General features: G+C 43.1%; 2 protein-coding genes across 7 annotated transcripts in view; both read right to left on the bottom strand.

Moving 5' to 3' along the window:
* Positions 1-11,037, bottom strand: part of PIP5KL1 (phosphatidylinositol-4-phosphate 5-kinase like 1) — a 129,542-nt gene extending 118,505 nt beyond the window's left edge. The window contains exon 1 of one of the 6 annotated variants that reach the window (XM_068249784.1): positions 10,578-11,037. The gene's annotated coding sequence lies outside the window, so the exon portion shown is untranslated. Of the gene's footprint in view, positions 1-524; positions 586-3,427; positions 3,881-10,577 lie in introns of those variants that run through there. The other 5 variants (XM_068249785.1, XM_068249783.1, XM_068249787.1 and 2 more) reach the window with 5 other exon arrangements.
* An 11,473-nt stretch (positions 11,038-22,510) lies between these two features.
* LOC137527442 (uncharacterized) lies at positions 22,511-24,367 on the bottom strand. The gene is made up of 3 exons (XM_068247957.1): positions 24,354-24,367; positions 23,495-23,596; positions 22,511-23,390 (listed from the first exon to the last, which is right to left on the bottom strand). The coding sequence occupies exons 1-3, from the start codon at positions 24,365-24,367 to the stop codon at positions 22,511-22,513; spliced, it is 996 nt and encodes a 331-aa protein (XP_068104058.1).
* Between the last annotated feature and the right edge of the window lie 375 nt (positions 24,368-24,742).

Below are 24,742 nucleotides of genomic sequence, written 5' to 3'. Positions count from 1 at the left end.
CAATACATACAGTATGTTTTGTAAGTAGAGCAAGTATTTATCTACTTAAATATGTTTTTTTTTTCTGAGATAGCAGGGCTGGCCCGAGGCAGAGGCGAGAGAGGCTCCAGCCTTGGGGCGCAGTGTAGGAGGGGGCGCACGACTCACTCACCTATCATTCTCCTATTGTGTTTGAAGCAGAGTTGAAATAAGGAAAGGGGATACATGGCAATGACTGCAAGCCAGATAACAAGAGATAGGTGTTGGGATCCATCTGAAAATGGCGCCTGTGAATAATGGCGCACGGTGTTGCCGCTATTCCATTTGTCGCTTATCGCTATTTAACGTTAAAGCCTTATCATTATTTAGCATTAAAGAACCCTCTCTGTACCTATCCCTAACCCCTAAACCCCCCTGGTAGTGCCTAACCCTAACCACCCCCTTGGTGGTACCTCATTAAGTATACATTATAAAAGCATTGGGAACAAGCTTTCAGTTAAAATGTATATAACGTGAACTAAGCCATAGGGAAACATGGACATTACCCTCGTCTGGACTGCACATCAGTTCTCGTTTTAACTATAACTGACAGCAACTGATGTAGTGTAAGAGGACCCTCAGGGTTAGGAATCAGTTGGCGGGGTGGTGCTCAGTTAGGGTTAGGCATTGATTAAGGGAGGACTCAAGTGTGAATGGGGTTTTTTAGACCATAATAAAATATTAGTGAAAATTACTGATTTATTATTTATTATCATTATTTTACCACCATAAAAGTCTGTTACCTTTTTTTAACTAACACTATTTTTAAATGTACGTACCAGCCCTGCCTAACACTAATCGTCCCTGCCTATGCCTAAGATTAACCACCCTACCTACACCTAACTTTGACAACCCCCCCCCCTAGCTGATATCTGGAGCTCGGCCAATAATAGCTGAAACCTGGAACCAATTCCCAGAGCTCAGCCAATGATAGCTAAACTCTGGAACCGATATCTGGAGCTCAACTACTGATGGCCGAATTTGGGAACTAATCCAGAATTTAGTTGATGGTCGCCGAACTCTGGAACCAATATCCAGAGGTCAGCCAATGATAGCCAAACTTTGGAACTCATATCCAGAGCTCCAAGTTAATGATCGCCGAACTCTGGAACCAATATCGGTCCCTCAACTAGGTGAAGCTAACACCAACACCCCATTAAAGCCGATCTGAGATGAAAAACTAACTATAACAAGTAACTTGTCTATATATATCTTATCTAAAGTTTAGATGGTTTACACAGCAAATCTAGCTGCAAACAGTTTTAATAGAATATGATTATTTATTCCTGTGATACAATGACAGCAGCCATGTTGTTTGTAAACATTACACAGAGGCAGGCTTATCTGTATCTTGAGCCATCGGCCTAATCCCCTCTCCTCCTCCCTCCTCCCCTCTGCCTCTGAAATCAATGGCTAGTAACACCTCCCCCTCCTCCTGCCCAGACTGAGCTCTCATGAGCCCTTGCTACTGCCAAGGCTCTCTGAAAACCAGTGGGCGTGGCTTTTTTAGTTTATAGGGAATTAGAGTATAAAAACAAAAACAAAAAAGTATTTGGCCTGATGAATGCCCTATAAACAATAGGAAAGGAACACAATTATGCAATGTGTAAAAGTTCACCTCGGATCCACTTTAAGTACCCGGCGCCGCAGCCATAAACTTACATTGCGGTCTATGGCAGAGCCAGGTGCGGCCGTGAGGCTGTGCATCCAAATCACCTGATTTGCAATGTCAAACACTGTCTCATTCACACAGGCAGTGGAGGGCCGATAGGTGCACCAGCCTCAGCACCGCTGCCACTGTGTGTGTGGTGGAGTATGGAGCCGAGCAGCCCTATTCAATAAAGGTGAATGGGGCACACCTGGATGCATTTTCTACACAGCCTACATTGCAATGTAGTAAATGCAGGAAGAGGAAACAACATGCACGCCCCCAGCCATCCTCATGCGCTAAGAAAAAGCAGGATTCATCAGATCAAGCTACCTTCTTCCATAGTCTAGCTCTGATGCTCGTGTGCCAATTGGAGGCACTTTAAGGAATGGACAGGAATCAGTATGGGCACTCTGACTAAACTGCTGCTACACAGCTACATATGTATTATTATTTATTGTATTCATAAAGTGCCAACATATTACGCAGTGCTGCACAATAGAGAAATGGTCAATACAAGGTAGGACATGCAACAAGGAACTCACAACAAAAAAAGACCATGCAAATGTATTTGATAACAGTAGTTCATTATCTTTGGTCAAAATAGAGTCTGTTCTAGTCCACTAGAGGGGTGTCAGACAGTGAGATTGCATTATCAACCTGGAAACACTAGGGGGGGGGGGGGGGGGTGTTTCCCGCCAGAGGCTTACAATCTAATGTCATGCTGGGCATACAGCGTCCCTGCTCGTCCCCGCGGTAGTCAGGATCAATTCCCGCTCGTCCCCGCGGCAGTCCGGATCGATTCCCGCTCGTCCCCGCGGGCGCTTCCTTATCTTCCGCTCGATTCCCCGCTGTTGTCCGCCATGTGGGGATCGAGCGGAAAATTGATCCGGCGGGTCATCGGACCTGTCGGATATTATCAATCGAGCCATCAGCGGCTCGATTGATAAGGGAAAAACGAATAGTGTATGCCCAGCATTAGGGACACACCATGAGATTTTCTGGCAGATTTACTGTCGGATCGATTTTCCAGAAGTGAATGGAAAATCAATCAAAAATCAGGTCAGACATGTTGGAAATAATAAAACTGCTAATAAATCTCATTGTGTGTACCTAGCATAAAGGGTGGGGGTAGAGACAATAGGTGTAGGTACATCTGTTAAGAGGGTGTCCAGCAGAATGTGTTATGATACTGATACGGGGGGGGGGGGGGGGGGAAGTCTGATGGCTGGTGGAAGCGAGTTCCAGAGAGTGGGAGCACTGCAGCCCTAGTGAAGTTCTGCAATCACTGAGTGCTCTCACGCCCTTCTCTTAAGGCCAGCAGTATGTTTTCTGAGCAATTTGCAGTGCTGTGGTTCATTTTCAGGTTCGGACCAGATGGACTAGTTTTTGCTCATCAAAGGCATCAGTGAGTCTTGGTCAGCCTTGACCCTGTCATTGGTTCATCAGTCCTCAGATCATGTTTGGTAAGTACTACCCACTGCATACTTGGAACAACCCAATAGACCTGCCGTCTAGGAGGTCCTTGTAACTTTTCGTCTAGCCACCACAAATTCAGCACCTTATGTTTACTCATTTCAAACCACCTTGGAGATATGTCTGTATACTTGCTGCTTAATTAAATCCTTATTCTCGACAGGTGCCATTATAATGAGATAATCAACACTATCACTTCGCCTGTCAGTGGTTTTGGTTGATGTAAGGGATACTACTACTACTACTACCACCACTTCTAGTAATAAAGACACAGTAATAATTAACCTTCACCTGCTGTGATCACTCCCAGAACATATACTGTAGCATCACCAACAAGGGGAAAACTTCAAAATCCTCTGTATCAGATGGAAGCATCAGTTAGTGAGTCAAAACAGATGAACAAAGAATAATTCAAAGCAAGCAGATCTTTATCGGAAATGTATGATGCTGAGCTTGGGTAGGAGCAAAACAGGTGATGCAATAGAATCTGGCCATGCAAGATCATTCAGAAGAGACATGCAGCTGAGCAGAGGTTTCAGACGCCAGACAGATGATGGCTATTGTAGGTACAGGCAGACCAGAGATAACCTGTTGAGCCTCGGTCAGCTATTTCCAGGCTGATTGATGGAGTCTTGCAGGTGGGGCTGTGGGTGTAGGGAGACCCAGGTGAAACACTGAAGTCATTGTGGAGTTTCCTTGCTGAGTCTGGTTGCCAGGAGACTGATTTGCTTTGTTGTGGCTCCCCTGTGTCTCCTCTGACAGGCTCTGATGACTGCTCTGCACTTGCACAAGACTCCAGCAGTATTTCAGCTACAACAGATGGGTATCCAGGCTGTGGATGGCCAAGGAGGGCCGGCAGGTGCTACTGCACAAAACCACTGGATAAGCTCAAAGGGTACTTATGTATTATCCCGTCTGGAAAGTTTGGCAGGTTTTTGTTAAAGTTATATTTGATCCCCTAGCTAGATCTAACCATTTCTGGAAAGCTGAAAGGCCCGGCTTTCCTTTGCACTAGGTCCCGAGTCAATGTGAGGCACCATTTACCAAGTTAGTGGGGGGAGGGTTGGGGGGGGGGGTCCCCGGTCCCCTGCATTGTGCTGTAGGGAGCACAGTGGAATTGAGTCTCCTGCCCATGATGCCAGTAAGACAGAGAGGAGACGAGGGTGCATAGCTGTGCTGCTCCTTCATCTGTAATGAGAGACCCAGGGCACTTGACATAAGTTTTGAAGACACAGATTTCTGCTGCGATTGCGAAGGAAGAAGACCTACCGGGGGTGCTGCTTCTCATCATGCCGGGTTCGCCCCGTACTTCTTTAATTGCACTTTCTGCAGCCAAGTTCAGGGGACACCCCCAGTGGTGTAGCTATGGAGCTATGGGCCCCTGTGCGAGTTTTACATGGAGCCCCCCCAAGCACTCTATATGTAACACTTGATACTGCGCAACAAACCCTGCCAAGGTCATCCACAGTATTAGAGGCGCAAGTAAGGGATGAGGAACAGTTTGTTAATGATTATTACTATTCAAAGCATCTATAGAAGTGATTATTACCATCACGGGAACAATAAATAACTAATACTTTGGTTGAGGAAGAGCCCCATGAGGTCCCCCTGGCCCAAGGGCTCCGGTGCGTTCGCTACCTCTGCAACCCCTATTGCTATGCCACTGGACACCCCTCCTTCAAAGCCCCATAACTTGGGAACTGAGCATCATACCGACTCGGGACGCGGCGCAACAGAAGGTTGGGACTTTCAGCTTTTCAAAAATGGTCAGATGTTCATGGGGGAGCAAACAGAACGTAAACAAAAAGCTGCCAAAACTTCCAGACAGGATAATACATAAGTACTGCTCAAAGGTGTACAGAACGCTGTATATCTGCATTGCAAGACATGCAAACTATAGTCTTCATACTGAAATATCCATATCATCTGTCTGCACCAGCAACCATCAACATGCTAAAAGCCTCTTTAATGGACAACTGAAGTGAAGGGGTATGGAGGCTGCCATGTTTATTTCCTTTTACCCACTTAAAGAGGAACTCAAATGAAAATAATGTAATAAAAAAAAGTGCTCTCTTTTTACAATAATTATGTATAAATGATTTAGTCAGTGTTTACCCATTATAAAATCTTTCCTCTCCCTGATTTACATTCTGACATTTATCACATGGTGACATTTTTACTGCTGGCAGGTGATGTCAGTGGAAATAGATGCTGCTTGATTTTTTGGCAGTTGTAAACAGCTGTTATTTCCCTCAACGCAACAAGGCTCCCAGAGTGTGAAGTTAGGACCTCAGAGCTGTGAGACGCTGACATCATTTGTGGGAGGGGTTTTGCCACTAAATCGGTCGTACAAAGCCCCCTGATGATCCGTTTGTGAAAAGGAATAGATTTCTCATGGGAAAGGGGGTATCAGCTACTGATTGGGATGAAGTTCAATTCTTGGTCACGGTTTCTCTTTAAGGACCACGGGCTTAAACCCCCCCTAGTGACCGGGCTATTTTTTACAAAATAGGCCACTGCAGCTTTAAGGGTTCGCTGCAGGACCGTACAACTCAGCACACAAGTGATCCCCCCCCTTTTCTGCCCACCAACAGAGATTTCTGTTGGTGGGCTCTGATCACTGCTGTGTTGTTGTTTTTAAATAAATATTTGTTTGTTTTTTTATAATAAATAATACAATTTTTTCTTTATTTTTGTATTTCCCCACCCTCCCTACCCCCACCAGCCAATCACAGTGATCGGCTCTCATAGACATCAGCGTATGAGAGCCGATCACTTCCTGAGCTTCAGCGATGTACGGTGTAAATAGATGGTGGTTTCACCATCTAACAGTCCCTAGCGGCGATCACCACTAGGAGACTGATGATGCAGAGCAGAGCTCTGTCATTCAAGTGGAGATGAGCGCGCATCCTGCAAAACCCCGCCCCAGGACTTCACACCAATTGGCGTGGAGTGGTCCTGGGGCTGCCACCGCATTCATGCCATTCGGCGTGGAACAGTCGGCAAGGGGTTAAACAATACCAGTTGCCTGGCAGCCCTGTTGATCTATTTGGATGCAGTAGTGTCTGAATAACACCAGAAACAAACAAGCAGCTAATCTTGTCAGATCTGACAGTAATGACAGAGACAGTAGTGCCAAGCGTATATTGGACCCCTAGCTGTGTGATACTCCTGTTGTTTTATTGCCTGAGGAAGCAGGGCTATGCCTGCGAAATGCGTTGCCGATTGCATCTAGGAGTATGTGAATAAATGGTTACTACCTCAATTGACAGCATCGTGTCTGTTTTGGGTTGGTTGGTCCACCACCGCCTCCCGAACATTTTAAACGTTAGCGAATTTTATCCTTTTGGCGACTCTGTACATCTCTACAAAGTGTGGTTTGAATGATAAAACAACATATTTTTCTTATGAAATCTTTATGATATGCGTGACTTGGGGTGTGACAGGGTGTGGCTTAAGTGTCCCTCTTTCTTTTCTCAAAACGTTGGGAGGTATGCGGATATGCATGCTTGTTCAGGGTCTATGGCTAAAATGATTAGAGGCAGAGGATCAACAGGACAGCCAAGCAACTGGTATTGCTTAAAAGGAAATAAATATGGCAGCCTCCATATCCCTTTCACCTCGAGCCCCCTTTAACCACTCTGCGACTGCCTAAAGCAGGATGGTGGCCACAGAGTGGCTCTCTTGTTCCTCCATCACACCATATAGCAGGACTCTCACGAGGAGCGACATTTGCAGGGAACGAGCGCTCGTTCCCTGCTATCAACACTCCGTGATCAAGTACACACTTTCAATTATGATTGGCCAATCACTGAACAACTGTATCACCTCCATGTATTATGAGATAAATAGGAGACACAGAGAGCCCAATATAGTGTAGTATGTATTGGAAACCGTGGATAAATGTAAGTGTGAGATGAATATACTCACAAACATGGGTTACCTCTTAGGCAACCACTGTAGATGCAGGTGAGGAGATTAGACCTGTCCTCACTCAGGATTAAGATGTCGCTCTATGTAGATCAGGAAAGTAGGGGTAGGTCACCCCTCCACCAGGGGTGGACACAGTATTATCGTAAGAGAAACAGAGGCGCCAACAGGATAAAAGGTAATAAAATTTTTAAAATTTGCTGGGAGGCAGTGGTGGACTTACCTCCGGAAGGCAGACTCAAAATACTGTCTGAATTAAACAAATAAATTTATTATTGGTACCCCAAAAGATGCAACGCGTTTCGCAGGCACAGCACGCTTCATCAGGCAATAAGATAGGGGACAAACAGTAGACTGACGAGCTACTGTTTGTCCCCTATCTTATTCCCTGATGAAGCGGGCTGTGCCTGCGAAACGCGTTGCATCTTTTGGGGTACCAATAATAAATGTATTTGTTTAATTCAGACAGTATTTTGAGTCTGCCTTCCGGAGGTAAGTCCACCACTGCCTCCCAGCAAATTTTAAAATTTTTATTACCTTTTATCCTGCTGGCGCCTCTGTTTCTCTTACGATAATGTATTATGAGAGTTTACCTACCCAATCTGCTCATAGTATTCCATATCTGTTGACCCTCATACTATATGGAGATGGTAACATTGGTCAGCGATTGGCCAATCATAATTGAAAGTGTGTACCAGGCTTTAGTGTGCATACACACATTCAATTTTAATTGGCCAATAATTGGCCAATTTTACCACTTGCATGTAGTAGTAAGGCCAACAGATTTTGAATACTATGAACAGATTGTATAGATAAGCAGCAGTGATACTACATGAAAGTGGTAAAATTGGCCAATGAAAATTGGATGTGTGTAGCAAACTTTAGAGAGTTTTACAGGATTAGAAGACTGAAGTGAACCCTGCGTACAATAGGCAGTGAATGACAGAGATGAGCATTATATGAAAAAACAGAAGAGATGTTGATAAGTGGATCAGCAGAGTTCAGGTTGGTTGGGAGTTGAACTAATCAGTTTCCTCGCAGGTGTGGTTTAGTTTCCAATTTTTGCCTCCAGAACAGAAATCACGGTGTGTCCTTTCCATTCTTTGCCTATTTGCGAATTGCTTTTTCCATAAACGCCCTCCATTTTGTATTTTTTCAGCAACTGAGTTTGAATTGAGTTAATAGGAACAAAAATAAATAAATAATTATAAAACAAATGAGGTGCTATGCAATTTTCCAGCAATTTCTATAATTTGGGTTTTGTTTTTAGTTTACTCATTTAGAGAAATAAATCAAAAGACACAAAGCGCCAGAGCTGCAGCCACTAGGTGCGCTCAATAGGCAGTAACAGTGATAAGGAGTCATGCCCAATGATTCCTTACTGAATAGGTGCTGGCTTACTGAACAGGAAGAGTTACAGACTACCCAGCAAGCTCATGGTGAACCAGAACTCCTTGGCATGTGGAAGGGGCTACAAAGGACCAAAAATCTCTTACTAAAATGTTAAGAAAAACAAAAGTCTGCCTCCTTAAAAGAGAAGGTATTTGCGATAATTCAGGTTGGAGTGAGCATATGAGGTCTCCCACAATGCATCACGGCTGAATATGAAAATGATCATTTTTTGTCCCTGTAAGCTAGCCACACCCCCAGAACCGCTGGAATGCAATGATGTGTCAGCTTGTTAATTGTACAGAACCACAATAATCTAACATGCATACAGACAGGAAGAAACGAGTTAATCACTGGTCTCCTGTGTCAGACGCAGAGCCCTTAACCAGTACACTATCCAGCCTCTATCAAATATAAAAATCGCATGAAAATCGCGGGTTAAAATTTGGGGGGAAAATCCTGATGGCATCTCAGTGCATTAGCGATTAGCAATGGAAAAAGGCCCCGACTGCCATAACACTTTATGGAAAAAATATAAATTGGCTGATCAGTTACAGCATATGGTGAAAGCTGAAGCTGCCTACATTTAAGTGCCAAGTCCCCGAGGACTCAATAATCCTGTCTCTATTTACAGCAATCAGTGTACAAATTGGTGCTGTGATTCTTCCCTTGTATCAGCGGCACAGAGGGACTGGTGCTAATGACGTGTATGTGTAACCCTTCCCTACCCTCAGTGCTCATCTCTCAGTGACTAAAGACATGAAACTACATAAATACATTACCGGGCCAGATAGCGGCATAACGGAGGGGCCGAGTAGGACGGCGAGGGACTGGAGCAGGCCGCCCAGGTAAGTATAAATACAGACTATTACTTGATCTCAGGTTCTTTAAAGGGGCACTACATCGAAAAACTGTAAAATTTTAAATATGTGCAAACATATACAAATAACAAGTACATTTTGTCCAGAGTAAAATGAGCCAAAAAATAATTACTTTCCTCCTATGTTGTTGTCACTTACAGTAGGCAGTAGAAATCTGATAGAAGTGACAGGCTTTGGGCTAGTCCATCTCTTCATAGGGGATTCTCAGCAAGGCTTTTATTCTTTATAAAGATAATCCCAAAAAAGGATTTAAACAATGATGCTGGCCAGCTTCCCTGCTGCTACAGTTTTTTGGCAGTTGGACAGAGCGGCTGCCATTCACTAAGTGCTTTTGAAAATAAATATATCCCAGAGAATCCCCTATAAAGAGATGGACTATTCCAAAACCTGTCACTTCTGTCAGATTTGTACTACCTACTGTAAGTGACAGCAACATAGGAGAAAAGTAATTTATGGCTCATTTTATTATGGAAAAAATGTACTTCTTATTTGTATATGTTTGCACATATTTAAAATTTTACAGTTTTTCGCTGTAGTGCCCCTTTAACCACTTGAGGACTCAGCCTTTACCCCCCCTTAAGGACCAGCGTGTTTTTTTATTATCTGAGCTGGGTGGGCTCTGCAGCCCCCAGCACAGATCAGGTTGCAGGCAGAGCGATCAGATCACCCCCTTTTCCCCCCCTATGGGGATGATGTGCAGGGGGGGGGGGGTCTGATCACTCCTGCCTGCCTGGGTGTTGCGGGGGGGGGGGCACCTCAAAGCCCCCCTCCGCGGCGAAATTCCCCCCTCCCTCTCACCCTGGTTATCGGGGCTGCACAGGACGCTATCTGTCCTGTGCAGCCTGTGACAGGCTGTCCTCTGGCACATGGCGGCGATCCCCGGCCGCTGATTGGCCGGGGATCGCCGATCTGCCTTACGGCGCTGCTGTAGCAGCAGCGCCGTTCAATGTAAACAAAGGAGACAAACGTCTCCTGCGTCTACATTTAGTCTGCGAGCCGCGATCAGCGGCTCGCAGGCTATTCACGGAGACCCGCTGCGTGATCTAACAGGAAACGGCCGCTCGCGCAGATGTGCGTCGCTGGTCCTCCAGCTACCACTTTGCTGCCGCACGGTATGAGGGTGCGGTCGGCAAGTGGTTAAACCAGGGAGTAACTACAGATCAGCATCTCTGAGGAGGTCTGTAAGCCGTAACAAATAAATGTTTTTCTGTAAAGGATACTATGCTGTTGCTTACCTTTTAGAGCAGAGAGGAACTCCTGGGTTTCGGTACACTTTAAGATGAGTCTCTCACCACACAGATCTATATTCCCGCTCTCTCTAAGGTGGCCACGCACACCATACAATTAAAAGATAAAATCGAGAGTTTCTTTGTTTTTGATCGATAAATCCGATTGAATTTCCCTTTTTTTCCGATTTTTGGAGATTGGACATGTTGGAAATTTCAGACCAACTTTATCAAAAATTGTATGGTGTGTGATGGATTGTCAATTACTTGATGTACAGTTCCAATCAATTTTTCTGAGCTTTCAATTATTTTACTCATGATTGGGGAAAATTGAACATAGGTGTATGGTACATTGGTCAGATTTTTGAATTGTTACAATCAGTCAGAAAAATTGATTGCTATTCTTGAATTGAACAGATATTTAAAAAAAAATGTATGGTGTGTGTGGAGACCTTTCCTGTGTCACCCCTCTCTGAGGTAAAAAAAAAAAAAAAAAAAAGTCTCAGATCGTTTAACTGAATTTTTCAGCCAGCCTAACTGAAACTGTGCATACCTCTTCCCTCCTATCACACTGAGGGCTGCACTGACCATCTCACCAGCTACGGTGTGTGCATGAGAGCACTCATGTACCTCTACCCTTATATCCGGCAGCCATCTTGGATCCTGGCTGCCCACACTTTCTACATCAGCACTCAGTAGCACTCATTAGGCAGAAGCTGCTGACCAGGCATAAAATAAAAATGCTGCTCTACCACAGTTAGGGTCTGATAATCCTCTAAGCTCTTCTTTATGTATTTCTAACCTTTGAGGAACAGTGATAATTGCTAGTGGACCAGTCATATACAAGCATAAAATAGGTGTTTCAATAATACAGAGCCTACACTATGGCGTCAATTCACCAGAGAGGATTTACTAAGAGAAAAAAGGTAGGTAGTTTATCTCATGAGGTATTTTAACACTCTGGAGTCAATTCACCAGTGTGAGAGGACAGAGAGAAAAGTGTTCGATAGCAGGGGATAATGGAGAGATATGCATGAGGAAAGTGTGAGAAAGCAGAGAGTTAGGTAATCGGTATTAATGATTTACATGGGATACTTTTCTTCTCTGTAAGCTTGAAAGTAAAGCATTGTGGGTAGGAGGCAGAGTTTTACCACTACCTGACCAGAGTATTCCCGCCTTTTACTGCCGGATCATATCATAAATCATATCACGAGTGAGTCTGAACTTCTTCACCACCTCTGTCTCAGTAAAATTATCAAGAACTGTTCTCTCACGAAAAATACGAGGGGCGATTAAACAGACCCTCCTCCTGCGCCTTTGTCTCCTCATAATAGAAGCAAGCTCTAAGGCCTAGTGCACACCAGAGCGGTTCGGCTGCATTTTGCGATCCGCTTGCGGCTGCGGATACGCTTGGGTAATGTATTTCAATGGGCTGGTGCACACCAGAGCGGGAGGCGTTTTGCAGAAGCGCATACTCCCGGGCTGCTGCAAAACGCGGAGGCGTTTCTGCCTCAATGTTAAGTATAGGAAAAACGCAAACCGCTCTGAAAAACGGCACTACAGAGCGGTTTGCCAGGCGGTTTTTGTTACAGTAGCTGTTCAGTAACAGCTTTACTGTAACAATACATGAAATCTACTACACCAAAAACGCTTTACAAAACCGCAAAATGCTAGCTGAAAAGCTACAGGAAAAAAAGCGTTTCAAAATCTGCTAGCATTTTGCGGATCTGCTAGCGGTTTATTGTGTGCACCAGGTCTAACAGAGTAAGCTCAACAGGCTCCATCTTCCACAGCAGCAGCTGCTGTGTGAAAAACCATTATATCTTCAGGTTCATTCAGGGGATATAGAGATGAAAAAATAACGAATGGCCACGCCCCCTTTCTTCCCTGGTGAATTGTGATTTGGAGAAAAGCTAACTACTAACTATCACTTATTTATCTCATACTTATCTCACATTTATCTCTTGCATTTCTCTCTGTCAATATTTTCCCCTATACTTCTGGAGAATTGCTATTTGGAGATATCACAGGAGGTAAATTACCTCCCAAGAGATAAATAGGTTGGTAACCTCTGGTGAATTGACGCCATTGTGACCTAAGTTCAGGTATGTTTATTGTATCAGTATTTGGATCCACCATGATCTGTTCTGACCATGGCCACTCCCATGGGGACCCCTTGCACAGGGGACCACTGTCGACTGACTACTGATTGTTATGTACATCATGTTTGTTTTTTACTTTGTACAGCGCCACAGAATATGTTGCCATTTATAAATCAATAATAACTTACTACTATCAAAGAAGCTTGTGTGCGCTACAAACAATAGTTTACATTGTTTTAATTGAGGATTTCTTAAATTATGTAAAATCTCAACTATGCATGTTCCTAAATTACAACTATAGCAAAAATTGAGAATCACCTGTACAGGCAGCAAAAAGACATGGCAGATTTCTATAGACTGCAGAAACAGTGGTAAGGATGCGCAGAACGCAACTTTACACATAAGGCTTGTTCATACTTATTTGCAGTGCTTCTGCTTTAGTGCAACGCACATTGTATGCAATATGCAAGGACATAGGACAGGACATAGACTTTCATAGTACAGCTCACGCCTGTGCAGACATTGCTGTGTGATGAGTTATCACATGCAGTGTATATTCTTACACACATTACATGCCAATAAAAGTCTCTGAACGACACATGTGAGTGCATACAGTGAGCAGTGGTGCGTGTTTTTGCACACGTCTTTTATTTATAAAAAATGTATCTCCTTTAGAAAGTTCCTGCAAAAGAACACAAAATGTAGAGCAACATGCCAAAATTCATAATACACTGCGGTGCAAGGAATATAGTTCATATACATTAGGAGGAAACTCGCCTGAGCTGTACAGGTGCCCCTGATTGTGTTTAGCGATCCGGTATGCCTTACTTCTAACTGCACCAAGGAGTGAGCGATGGACAAGCGCACTGTAGCGTTATTTACCCCGCCCACCAGATGCTCCTTGCTTGCGGGCTGTCCATTTGTTACCCCACCCCATATGACATTCATATTGGCTACAGCTGAGCCACGTGTGAGTACAGTGCTCATTAATGATCCACAATGAACAACAAGGGCAACACACGCTGAGGGCAGGTTCACACTATAAGAGCTTTTTCTAAACACTTATGATTTTAAAAGCACTTGCTAATGTAATGCTGTGTGTGTGTGTTCTCACTTGAGCGATGTGATTTTATAAAAAGCACCCATAGTATTACATTGGAAAGAGCTTTTCAATCCGCAAGCGCTTAAAACGATCTTGCAGTGTGAGCAAGCCCTTAGTGCGTGTATATGCACCTTAAAGGACATCCGAGGTGAAAATAAACTGATGAGAAAAACAACTGTATATATCCTCCTCCTAAAAATTACTTTTTTAGATATCCCATATATTAAAATCTAGTTTTTAAAGTTTTACTGTTTCAATGTCTGTGCTCAATGACACATTCATTGAAGTATGCCAGAGCTCAAGTCTATGAACCATTGACCCTTTTTATCTCTTTTCTGCTCCCAGAAGCCATTTACTGACAGAAAAGTATTTTATGGCTGTAGTGACTTATCAGTGAGGGTTGTGATGAAGTCTGACCCAGTCCCACCCGGTCTGAAACGGTCACTTTTATACCAGATGTTTAACTCTTTCAGGCAGAGAAAAAAAAAACCACATCAGTTATTAGTGTGCTCAGCACTGTACATATGTCTATCTCATCACGTCACCTCGGTTGTCCTTTAGGCTGCTTACACACTAAGACGTTAAGGTCGCACGTTGAAGACGGTTCGAACGCACAGCAACGCATAGTAATGTAAACTCTATGCGCCATTCACATCGCACGCGCTGCGCTACAGTCTAACGTGTCGCGTTTATAAAAAGTGCTGCATGCTGTGCGTTCAACAAGGAATCTAGTGCGTTGAAGGTGTTGCACATGCTCAGTATTGTCATGTTTGGAATGTGCGAGAGGGTGAGGAAAAAAAAAAAAACCATTTTGACGCATGCGCCGTTACCGTTCTATCTGACTATGCGCCGTTTGGCGGATATAATCCGCATGCGCCGTGTGGATGGCATGTAATGAACGTGGTTTTTGTAGCGTTCATTACAGCGCATGCTGTAGTATATTAATTTTGCAATTTTAGAACTCACAATGACAATTGTTTGTGTCCTAAGTTATGTATGTATGTGTTTTTCCGTGCAAACATTTATTTTTTGTATTTTTTCTAACGATGTCAAATGATTGATTATTAGCGTTTTGAAAATCGCACATGAATGGCTTAAGAAGGTCAGAACCGGAATAAATTATGCATTAATAAAGACACACCACGCTGCTACCATTAATTATGCGTTAATAAGGACGCACATCAATCATTATGCGTTAATAAGGACGCACCACGATCAATTATGTGTTAATAAGGACGCACCCAGCAGCAACTAATTTGTATGTGTTCATTAGGTCGCACCTGACAGACATCATTAATTTGGCCCTCTATAAGTATAGCTTTTGTTCTAATGCCATTTGCTCTTATCAACTCCAATATGGTGGGTCGAGGCAAGTCAGGAGGACGTGGGCGTGGAAAGGGCAAGGGCAAGGCCACAGGCAGCCGCAAACGGTTTTTATTTGATGTGGAAGATCTTGTGGCTCGGGTTCAAGCCAAGCCACAGCTGTATGATCAAAGCCACCCGAAATACAAGGATACTGCAGCAAGTGCCCTCATCTGGGAGGAGATCACAGCGACCTTTTATGATGATTGGGAAAGTGTTGAAAATAAACCAGACAAAAGTAAGTAGCAGTGATGTATGTAATGTTTAGTATTAATTGAATTAGATATGTGTGTTAAAAACTTGTTGCAATTTTTAAAAACACACACACACACACACACACACACACACACACACACACTATATATATATATATATATATATATATATATATATATATATATATATATGTAACACAGAGGAATGGTATGTTGATATTTATATGAAACGGCTAATTATTCATGTGTGTGTTGTGAACGCCATTTGACATGTACCTAACTCCTGGCATCTCTTCTAACAAGTGTATCTCACCCACCCTGGGCCCTTTCTGAGTGCTGCATGGTCACTTGTAATGGTGTTGTTATTAGTGCTCTCTTTATGTGGCTTGCATTGTGATCGATTGCTACAGTGCCTGTAACACATAACACCACCACATGCACAGCTGTCACTACCTGGCCTGCTGTCACATGGTACAGCTGTTTGAAGGAGCATGGTAGAGTATGAGTGCAGGTATCATAGCAGCATGAATGTCGACTATGGAACACTCTGCATGGCCCCAGGGAGTCAGATAACATGTGTGAGTGTGGCAAGCACATGTGTGGTGGTCTTTCAATTATGTGGAAATGTAAGTATATATTAGTTGTAACTACAAAGACACTTTCTTATTAACCATTAAATCGGTGTATGATCATATGGTATGATACAGGTATCAAGGTCAAAGTCTCTCTGCAGTAAAATGGACTGTGGTTATGGCCTCCTAAAGGCCAATGTACACAATACAAATATTTATCGGATTCCATTTCCATAATATGTGCAATCCTATTACATTAGGCATGTGTAATCATGGTTAGATGTCATTCTATGTTCAATTGTTTAGTAATGGTAGATCAGCTTTGATAGAATGGAAACGTGATCCGACAGTTAATTTTTAATGGGATGGTAAAGAGAATGGTAATGGCTTTGTAAATTTGTTGCTAGACTATATAAATTCTGCATTAAGGTCAGCACACACCATACAATGTTCAGCTAATTGGTCTTTATTATCAAGCTACAAGTGTTGTTATAGTACATGGAGGCTTGTAATTTTCCTTCCAATGGAAGATTGCAATGACATGGAATTAGTATTGTGTATCACCACCGTTTTATTTGTGTAATTGAGTTCATCCCTCAACTTTTTGTTTGCTGTCTTGATATTGCACCAAAGTGTAAGCAACTCTGTGTGCCCTGTTTTCCACAAACTAATAACCAATCTGTCCTCATTGGTAATGGACTCCCAACATAGTTTTAAATTTGTACAGATGCATACCATTTTGACGCTGTATTCATCCTCTTTCCATTGACACATAATCCACCTCCCTAGGCCTTTTACTTGTCTATGTAGTAATGTTTGATATTGCATTGGTGGCAAGACTTTTTTGCTGATCGATGAAATTGGGAAAGGCGTAGTGTAGCGCATTCAATATTGTTGAATAGAGGGCAAAAAGGTATAAAGAATGGTATGCATTTTAATTGGTAGTATGTTTCATTCCAGTAAAATGGAAAAGATCTATTTTATTGTTCCATGTCTGTCAATGTTTATGATGTGTGTCTACCTAAAAGTGTCTCTGTAAGCAACTGTTTGCCGGTGAAGTATGTTTGTTTTTGGATAGTTACATGCGGTGTTTTATTTTGTATTGTAGTTTTGGATATTCGTGAACGCTGGCGCTCCCTTCGGGACAATTACAAGCGTGATCTACAAAAAGGTCAAGAAATGGAGCGTAGTGGTGCCGGATCAGCGTGTCGTGGAAAATATGTGCACTTTGCTCTTCTAGATTTCCTACGCCCATGTTTTGAGGGACGACAGTAAGTATGTTGTTGATAATGCTGTGTTAATGCATAATGTTTCCACAACGATGTAATAGCGGCATGTCTAATTTGTTGACAGGACAGAGGACAGTTCACGGCCAACAACAGAGTCAGCATCCGCTGACAATGTGCCCAACCTCGTCATGACCCAGGAGCCTTCTCATGCTGAGGAAGGCACATCTGAAGCGGGTGCTGATCCACCGACCCGCAAGCGATACAATCGGCAACCAACCTCCAGCCAGCAATTTGATCAGAGTATGTTGTCTGCTTTTAAGCAGCTGATGGACAGATGGCAGCATAGCCAGTCACAGCTAACCGACTGCCAGAAGTTGGCGAATGCCTTTGTCCCCCTAATGGAAGTAGTGCCGACGCACCTACGTCCAAACATGGTGAAAGACATCATGGATGTCATCCTGCGCTATCAACCCCCTGCATCTACCCACTCTGTTGACCCCACCACACAACCAATGTCAACCTCACAGGACTACATGCCTGTACAGAGGCCACATATGGCAAGTTACACAGGACCAATGCCATCCGAAAACCCCTTGTTGCCATCCCACCCACCCATGTTTTCTCAACCCATTATCCCTTTCCGCCCACCGTTATCCCAAATCTCTATGCCTCCACATCAATACAGGCACTATTCTGAAAGTCACCCTCCTCAAATGTATCCTCTACCCTATCCATACCACCAACACTATGATGCTGCAGCTCAATATGACCCTTCTCCCAATCCTCAGCAAAATCCGGATAATACCTCAAATCTTCCTCCTTCATATGGTCCACCGCATGAGGATAGACAATATCCTTGATGTAAATAGTTACTTTGGATAATGTTTTTGTTGATTTTTTATGAGTGATGTTTACTTTTGGGTTTGAGTGCAATGTCCCCATTCTAACAGTGCAATAAACTGTGGAACTAATCAACTGTTCTCATTGCATTTGTGTGTGTAAGATATATTGACCATGTAATAAGAACTGCACGATTATATCCTAATGTGTTTATACATGTCCATTTTGAAACAGTAATGAGACATGTACTCAACGCAGAGGACTAATCACATGTGTAAACCATTGCATTACCAACAATCTTACGTCTGTTGTACTTATTGTCACCAATATTAATGAAACATTGATTACGGTGATTTGGGTAATTATCAGTTTTGCTGGCTACACACGTTGGCTTCCTACAATATATGTTGCACTCAATTCTCTTATACTCCTTTATAGGAAACATGTTGAATTGTCATTTCCATGTGTATTTAGGTCAATGTGGCCAAATGTACATGTGTTTAAACATTACTATACATCGTCATATTTTAGTAACATGTTTATCAACAATCAATAAAACCATAATCTTGTGTGGCATGGATGGCAAAATGCAGCATGTGTATCCAGCATTACATTACACAAAGCAAGGATGGTTATTGGGCAAGCATCCACCATCATTGCACATACACCAATTTACAGTGGTTGTGTGTGCCAGGAGATAGAGGTTGGAGATGTAGTGGTGGCGGCTCCTACAAAACACACATATATATATATATATATATATATATATATATATATATATATATATATAGTGTGTTTGGATAGCAGGTGGTGTGTATGTACCTTTTAGATTTATGTGCAGGTCACTAACAACATATTCTAAAATAAGGAAGCCATGTTTTTTTTTTACAACAAAACTGTATTTACAAAATATTAACAGGGGAGCAACTGGTATATCACCATAAAAATTACAAAATGTTCTTCAGAATTATAAATAGGTGTCCTCTTCTGAGGACGAGTCAGACAGAACATAAATCCGTCGTCTGCCCTGTGCTTGAGCCGCCGGTGGTGGAGCAGGCTGTGCTTGAGCCACCGGTGGTGGAGCAGGCTGTGCTTGAGCCGCCGGTGGTGGAGCAGGCTGTGCTTGAGCCGCCGGTGGTGGAGCAGGCTGTGCTGGAGCAGAGGGGGCTTGCGCCTGGCCAGGCCTCTGTGCTCTCCTCTGTGTTGAAGCTGAAGACATAAAACAAACATATGATGTGATCATTAGTTACACAACAATATGTAAATATCATGATAAAAATGGGTTAACAGCTTCCATGTAGGCATAATACACAGGCTGCCACTTCATTTATCATTTTCACAATGCATTACTTGCATCAACATTTAATAAACGTTAACTAATTACACATTTTACGCTCCGCAAACAGCCTTCGTAACCTTGCCATGTTGATCCAAACATCATGTAGGTGAAGGGTCTGTACCACATGTGGTTTGGAGTCATGACCTGGTGTGTTTATGAGAGTGTACGACTTATATTTGGTTGTTTGTGTGTGAAGGTGGCCTCACACCATGCAATTAAAATACAATTAGAGTGTGAGATTGTTATACCAGTTTAACATACATCAAATATCAAAACATTCACATAGATTGTATATCAAGATACCAGAACCATTGTATGATGTGTGGCCTTCTTCACGGTGTAGATGCATTCCAAACAGTATGTGCTGATTCACAACACAGACACATGTATATGTCATTGCGTCTGAATGCACAACATGTTCACATCTTTACTGTGGCCAGATCATAGTGGCAGATTTCAATACGATTTAAAGGTAAAAAGATCAGGGAATTGGCTGAGCAGCTGCATCACCCTTGTCCATGTGCCAAAAAAGTTATGTATGGTGTGTAGTGTATGCAGGGCCGGACCAAGGCATAGGCTGGAGAGGCTCCAGCCTCAGGGCGCAGTGTAGGAGGGGGCACAGAATTCATTCAGCTGTCATTCCTCATTGTGTTTGAAGCTGAAATAAATAAGAAAAGGGGATACACGGCAGTGACTGTAAGGCAGATAACTAGATATTAAGGTGTTGGGGAGGTTGTGGGCCCTGTGGCGCCTCTTAGTCTAATAGCAATCAGTGTGTGATGGCTGGGGTGGGAGGGATGGAGGGGCACACTTTGGTGTCTCAGCCTTGGGTGCTGGAGGACCTTGTCCTGCCTCTGAGTGTATGTATACATTAGCAGTCCGACAGCATTCACAATGCAGTGTCCGCACATCTCACTGGTCAATCCGGCATACACGCTAGTAGTGCATAGCGTCTGAGTTTGGACGCTGAGCATAATCAGCTTGTATGCGCAACACCACCATATGGCCTGTCAACATGTTGCAAAGAGTAATGTAGCCGCCATGTGTAAATGGTGTACACACTGCATACATTTATATAGCATTGTAGGGGTTGCGTACCAGTTTGGTTTTTTCCAAACCTGCCACGCCACACACCCACACAACCAACCTCGGTCCAATATTGGCCAACATGTGTGAGCAAACGTGAGGCCTATTTCATTTGCACACATCTTGTATGTGTTATTAGGGCATCCACTTCCCACCACCAATCTCCTGGTAATATTGTAGTAAAGTTTTTCCTGTAAATGTGAGGGTTGATTTGTTTCCTTGTTGTTCTAATGTATGTTGGACTTAAATTGGGCAAAGGGATGTAAACACGCAAGATGGAAGGCAACTACAGGTCTGTCGTTGCGTTTGTCTGGGCACACTGTCACCACACAGTAGCGCCTGTGTACACGCTGTCGGTGGACTCATTAGGCTGTTTGTGATAGATCCACTCAGCGGATCCCTCATGAACAAGCTTCTCCGTCACACACCGACGCATACACACGCTATTGTGGGTTGAAACTCTGGCCAGCAACAGACCCGTCATTGCCTCACATCCTGCCTGTGTATGGGCCTTAAGGCTGAACCGGTGACTATCACATGGAGGAGGACGGTTTTCAAAGTACCACAAAATCAACATAATACTTCTGGAGAACACATTTTAAACATCAATTATGCATTAAATGACCAAAAAAACAAAAACGAAGTTTGTATGACTTACCCTGTCGCAAGTCCCGCCGAACAATGCGTACAAAGTCCGGATCACGGCGCTTGAGGTCTGACCAGCGTTTTTTCAGGGCCTCAATGCTGTGGTACGCATAATTGGCCTCCATTATGCGCTGCTGGGCACGTAGTAAAATGGTCCGCTTTTGATACCGGGTACGAACCAGGTCATATCTCGCTGAAATCATTATCTACAACAACAACAAAATAAAAAACAAACATTAGTTCCAACATAACTCACTATCAGTTGATGACTACAGTCATCGTTTCCTATGCAAACTATATTTCATCATCAATATGTCACCCCACAGCACACCTATCATTAGATGAATCCTACAGACTGTATGTACACAACTATACTAACAGAGCATAAACATAAACACACACAGTATTTTCAAATATAATTAGCCAAAGGATTGTAACCAACATTAACATTATCATAGTGCAAAAACATCAACTATGTACTCCCAACTATTGTTTCTTTCCAACTTACTTTGGCCAACAGAAGTTTCTCATCTTCACTAAATGCTGCTGGTGGCATCTTTCAGACAACCCATGCAAAAGCAATTACAGGAAGTATGTAGATTAGCTTCCTGTAGACACATGATTCTGATATGTCACATGACCGATTATGGACGCATACAATGCGATAATACGCTCGCATTAATACCATCATAATGTGCTAGATGCGGCGTGTACGTCGCATTAAGGGGAAGGACTTTATAGACTTTCATGTTCGTGCTGTTTTGAACTCGTGGAGGTGGAGCTACAAGTGTCAGCTCTGACTCCATCTACAACATTCTTTAGCCTTATCGCCGCCTCTCCCCGCCCCACTCTGTACATGCAGATTGAGAGGGTATGATAGAGGCGGTGCTATGGCGAAAATATTGCAGTGAGAGGCGGACCTACATACATTAGCTGTCCCTCAAACACAATGCGAAGACTGTATACATGAAAAAGTTAGTATTTTTGTCACGAACTATGCGACTTAACGGAGCCAGTATTGCCGAGATTTCTATATGCGACCTTATAGTGCCAGTCTGCTCAAATGTCAAGATGCGACATTATGGTGCAAAGAAAACCATTTTTGATAGTAATGCGATGCTAACGTCGCACATAGAATAATAAAATATTTTTTGGTCTTGCATGCGACTTACATGGCGCATTTAAGACCAAATATATAATAATTTAACAACATTGCATTACTAATATAACATATTGCACAATTCAACAAAACATATACACTATTTTATTTCCTGCGAGATTGTTGGTCCCACAATTCAACATGAATGTGGTTAAGCCCCTCTGCCAACGGCAAGGCCTATCTCATAGAGGGGACCCTACACTATTTACATTGGATTACCTACTAAGGAAAACAAGGCATCCAGAAAAAACCAAAAAATTATTTGCATGAAAATTTTAAAAAAAAAAATGGCTAATTGTCCTGCCAATCAACTCTACCCTCATGCAAAAAATACAAAATCATATCATCACGGAGTGACAAGCTATCCCTTGTACCCCGTGGTGGGTTTGCCCGGACATCGCGCAGATGGCAAGAATCGCTGCCATCTGGCGACACACCCTCAAGGTCCAAAACAAAATTGTGCAACACGCATGTTGCTTTCACTACAGAGATGGCGTTGGAAACAGAAAGGTTGATGGAGCTATGCAAAACTCGCCACTTATTGGCCAAAACACCAAAGGCACACTCCACAACCTGCCTTGCCCGGGACAAACGAAAATTAAACATGGTACGATTCCTGCGATCCACAGACAAGTACCTAGAAGAAAAAGGGCGCATGAGGTGTTGGCTCAGCCCAAAGGCTTCATCACCAATAAGAGTGAATGGTCGAGGAGGACCAGTTGTGCCAGGCCAAGGCATGGGGGCTGGGAAGTTCAAGCGATCATCCATCATGTTGCGGAAAAAATTGGAATGCTGAAAGATGAATGAGTCACTTGAGCTCCCATATGAGCCCACATCAATATAAATAAACCGTGACTTGGCATCAGCTATAGCCATCAAAACAAGAGAAAAAAACTTCTTGTAATTATAGTAACGGCTGCCACTGAACGGAGGCATGACTAGCCGTATGTGTTTGCCATCAATGGCACCTAGGCAATTGGGGAATTTTGTCTTCTCCCAAAACAAATTAGCAATTTCTTGCCAATTGGCTTCCTCCGGTGGGCGAAGATGCCTAGGTGCCACCCGCAACCAGATGGCTCGGCATGTGTCGCGCACTATGTAGCCAATGGTCGACACCCCCAGCCGAAAACAAAAATGCAGAGAGGAGAAAGACTGGCCTGTTGCAAGGTATCTGAAAGGAAAACAACAAAAAAAAAAAATTAATATTAAAAACAGTACTCATTAAAATTATACATTACATACACATTAACAATACCAAATGACTTAGCTAAATACCTCAAGGTCACCAACAACTTCTCCTCCGCAGATATGCTCTGCCGATAGTTGGTGTGAGCCTTGGTGAGATCAGATCTCACCAAATCCAGCAGGACATAAAAGCTGCAATGAAAACAACAACAACAAACTTCAACAACACATTACCACTATTGTATTGCAAAGCAAATCAGTCATTAAACAAACATAATTACATAGGTGAAAGATGAGGCCAGACATGTCAGCTTGTCCCATTGTTAGAGGCTGAGGGCAGGGGTTTCTAACAAGTTGAGTGTGTATACAGGGCACCTAAACTTCATAGGATATGTTTGGGAGTTGCCAATAACACCTGTTGTATGAGTGTCCTGGTGATCTTGGGTCTGTAATAGTTTTTGCCACAGCCACTGAGCAACCACACTGAACAGCTGCACACACTACATGTATACAGCATTACATGCATGTTTCTTTTTGCTGTATGATTCAGACACTACTGCAGACACAGACAGCAGCAGGATGGCAAACAAGTGGTATTGTTAGATGAAATACACAATCCCTCTCAGTGTTGCTTTACTTTACATTCAAACCACTATCAGCCTCCCTCCTCCCCTCTGCCTCTGAAAGCAATGGCTATAACACTCAGCCACCTGCTTAACACACTAACCTCACCTAAGTCATTTACACTGTAAGTAAATGGAAAGGCAAGGTGAAATGATATGCAAGGAGCTTGTTCTGATTATAAACACATTTAGTGGTATAATTAAAACATAACAACCATTGCACAAACATTATGCAAATTACACTATGTAGTAGGGACCCAATTAAGCGATGGATAATAATTTTTGCTGGATAATTGAAAACATTACACAAAACTATGGTATATTACCTGGAAATGGACATCCTCGTGTAGCAGAAAAACTTTGAGGAGTCCTGCAACAGGTCAGGAAGGAGGGTATGAAAATGCCCACTTAAAGGACGGTCCACTAAGAGGGGATGGACCCAAAAAAGCCGACGTCGACGCCTGCGACGAAGAAGACGCATAAAAAATAACATGCACATGCCACCAAGCACCATCTCTTCCTCCACATCCATGTTTCCAACACCAAACAACCCACAATAATAAGCCAAAAAAAAGTCTATTTATAGTCATCATTGTGCGCCGTAAACCGCGCAATAACCGGCGCATATCATATGACGTCAGATCACTCTAACGCGCTAGTCAACGCTGCACAAGAACGTCCACCTTTAACTGCTACGTGCGTTGAGTTGGTCGCA

Source organism: Hyperolius riggenbachi, chromosome 8, assembly GCF_040937935.1.
Source record: "Hyperolius riggenbachi isolate aHypRig1 chromosome 8, aHypRig1.pri, whole genome shotgun sequence".
NCBI classification, from domain to species: Eukaryota; Metazoa; Chordata; class Amphibia; order Anura; family Hyperoliidae; genus Hyperolius; species Hyperolius riggenbachi.
Note: the sequence above shows the minus strand (reverse complement) of the source record. Positions and strands in the feature narration are given on the sequence as shown.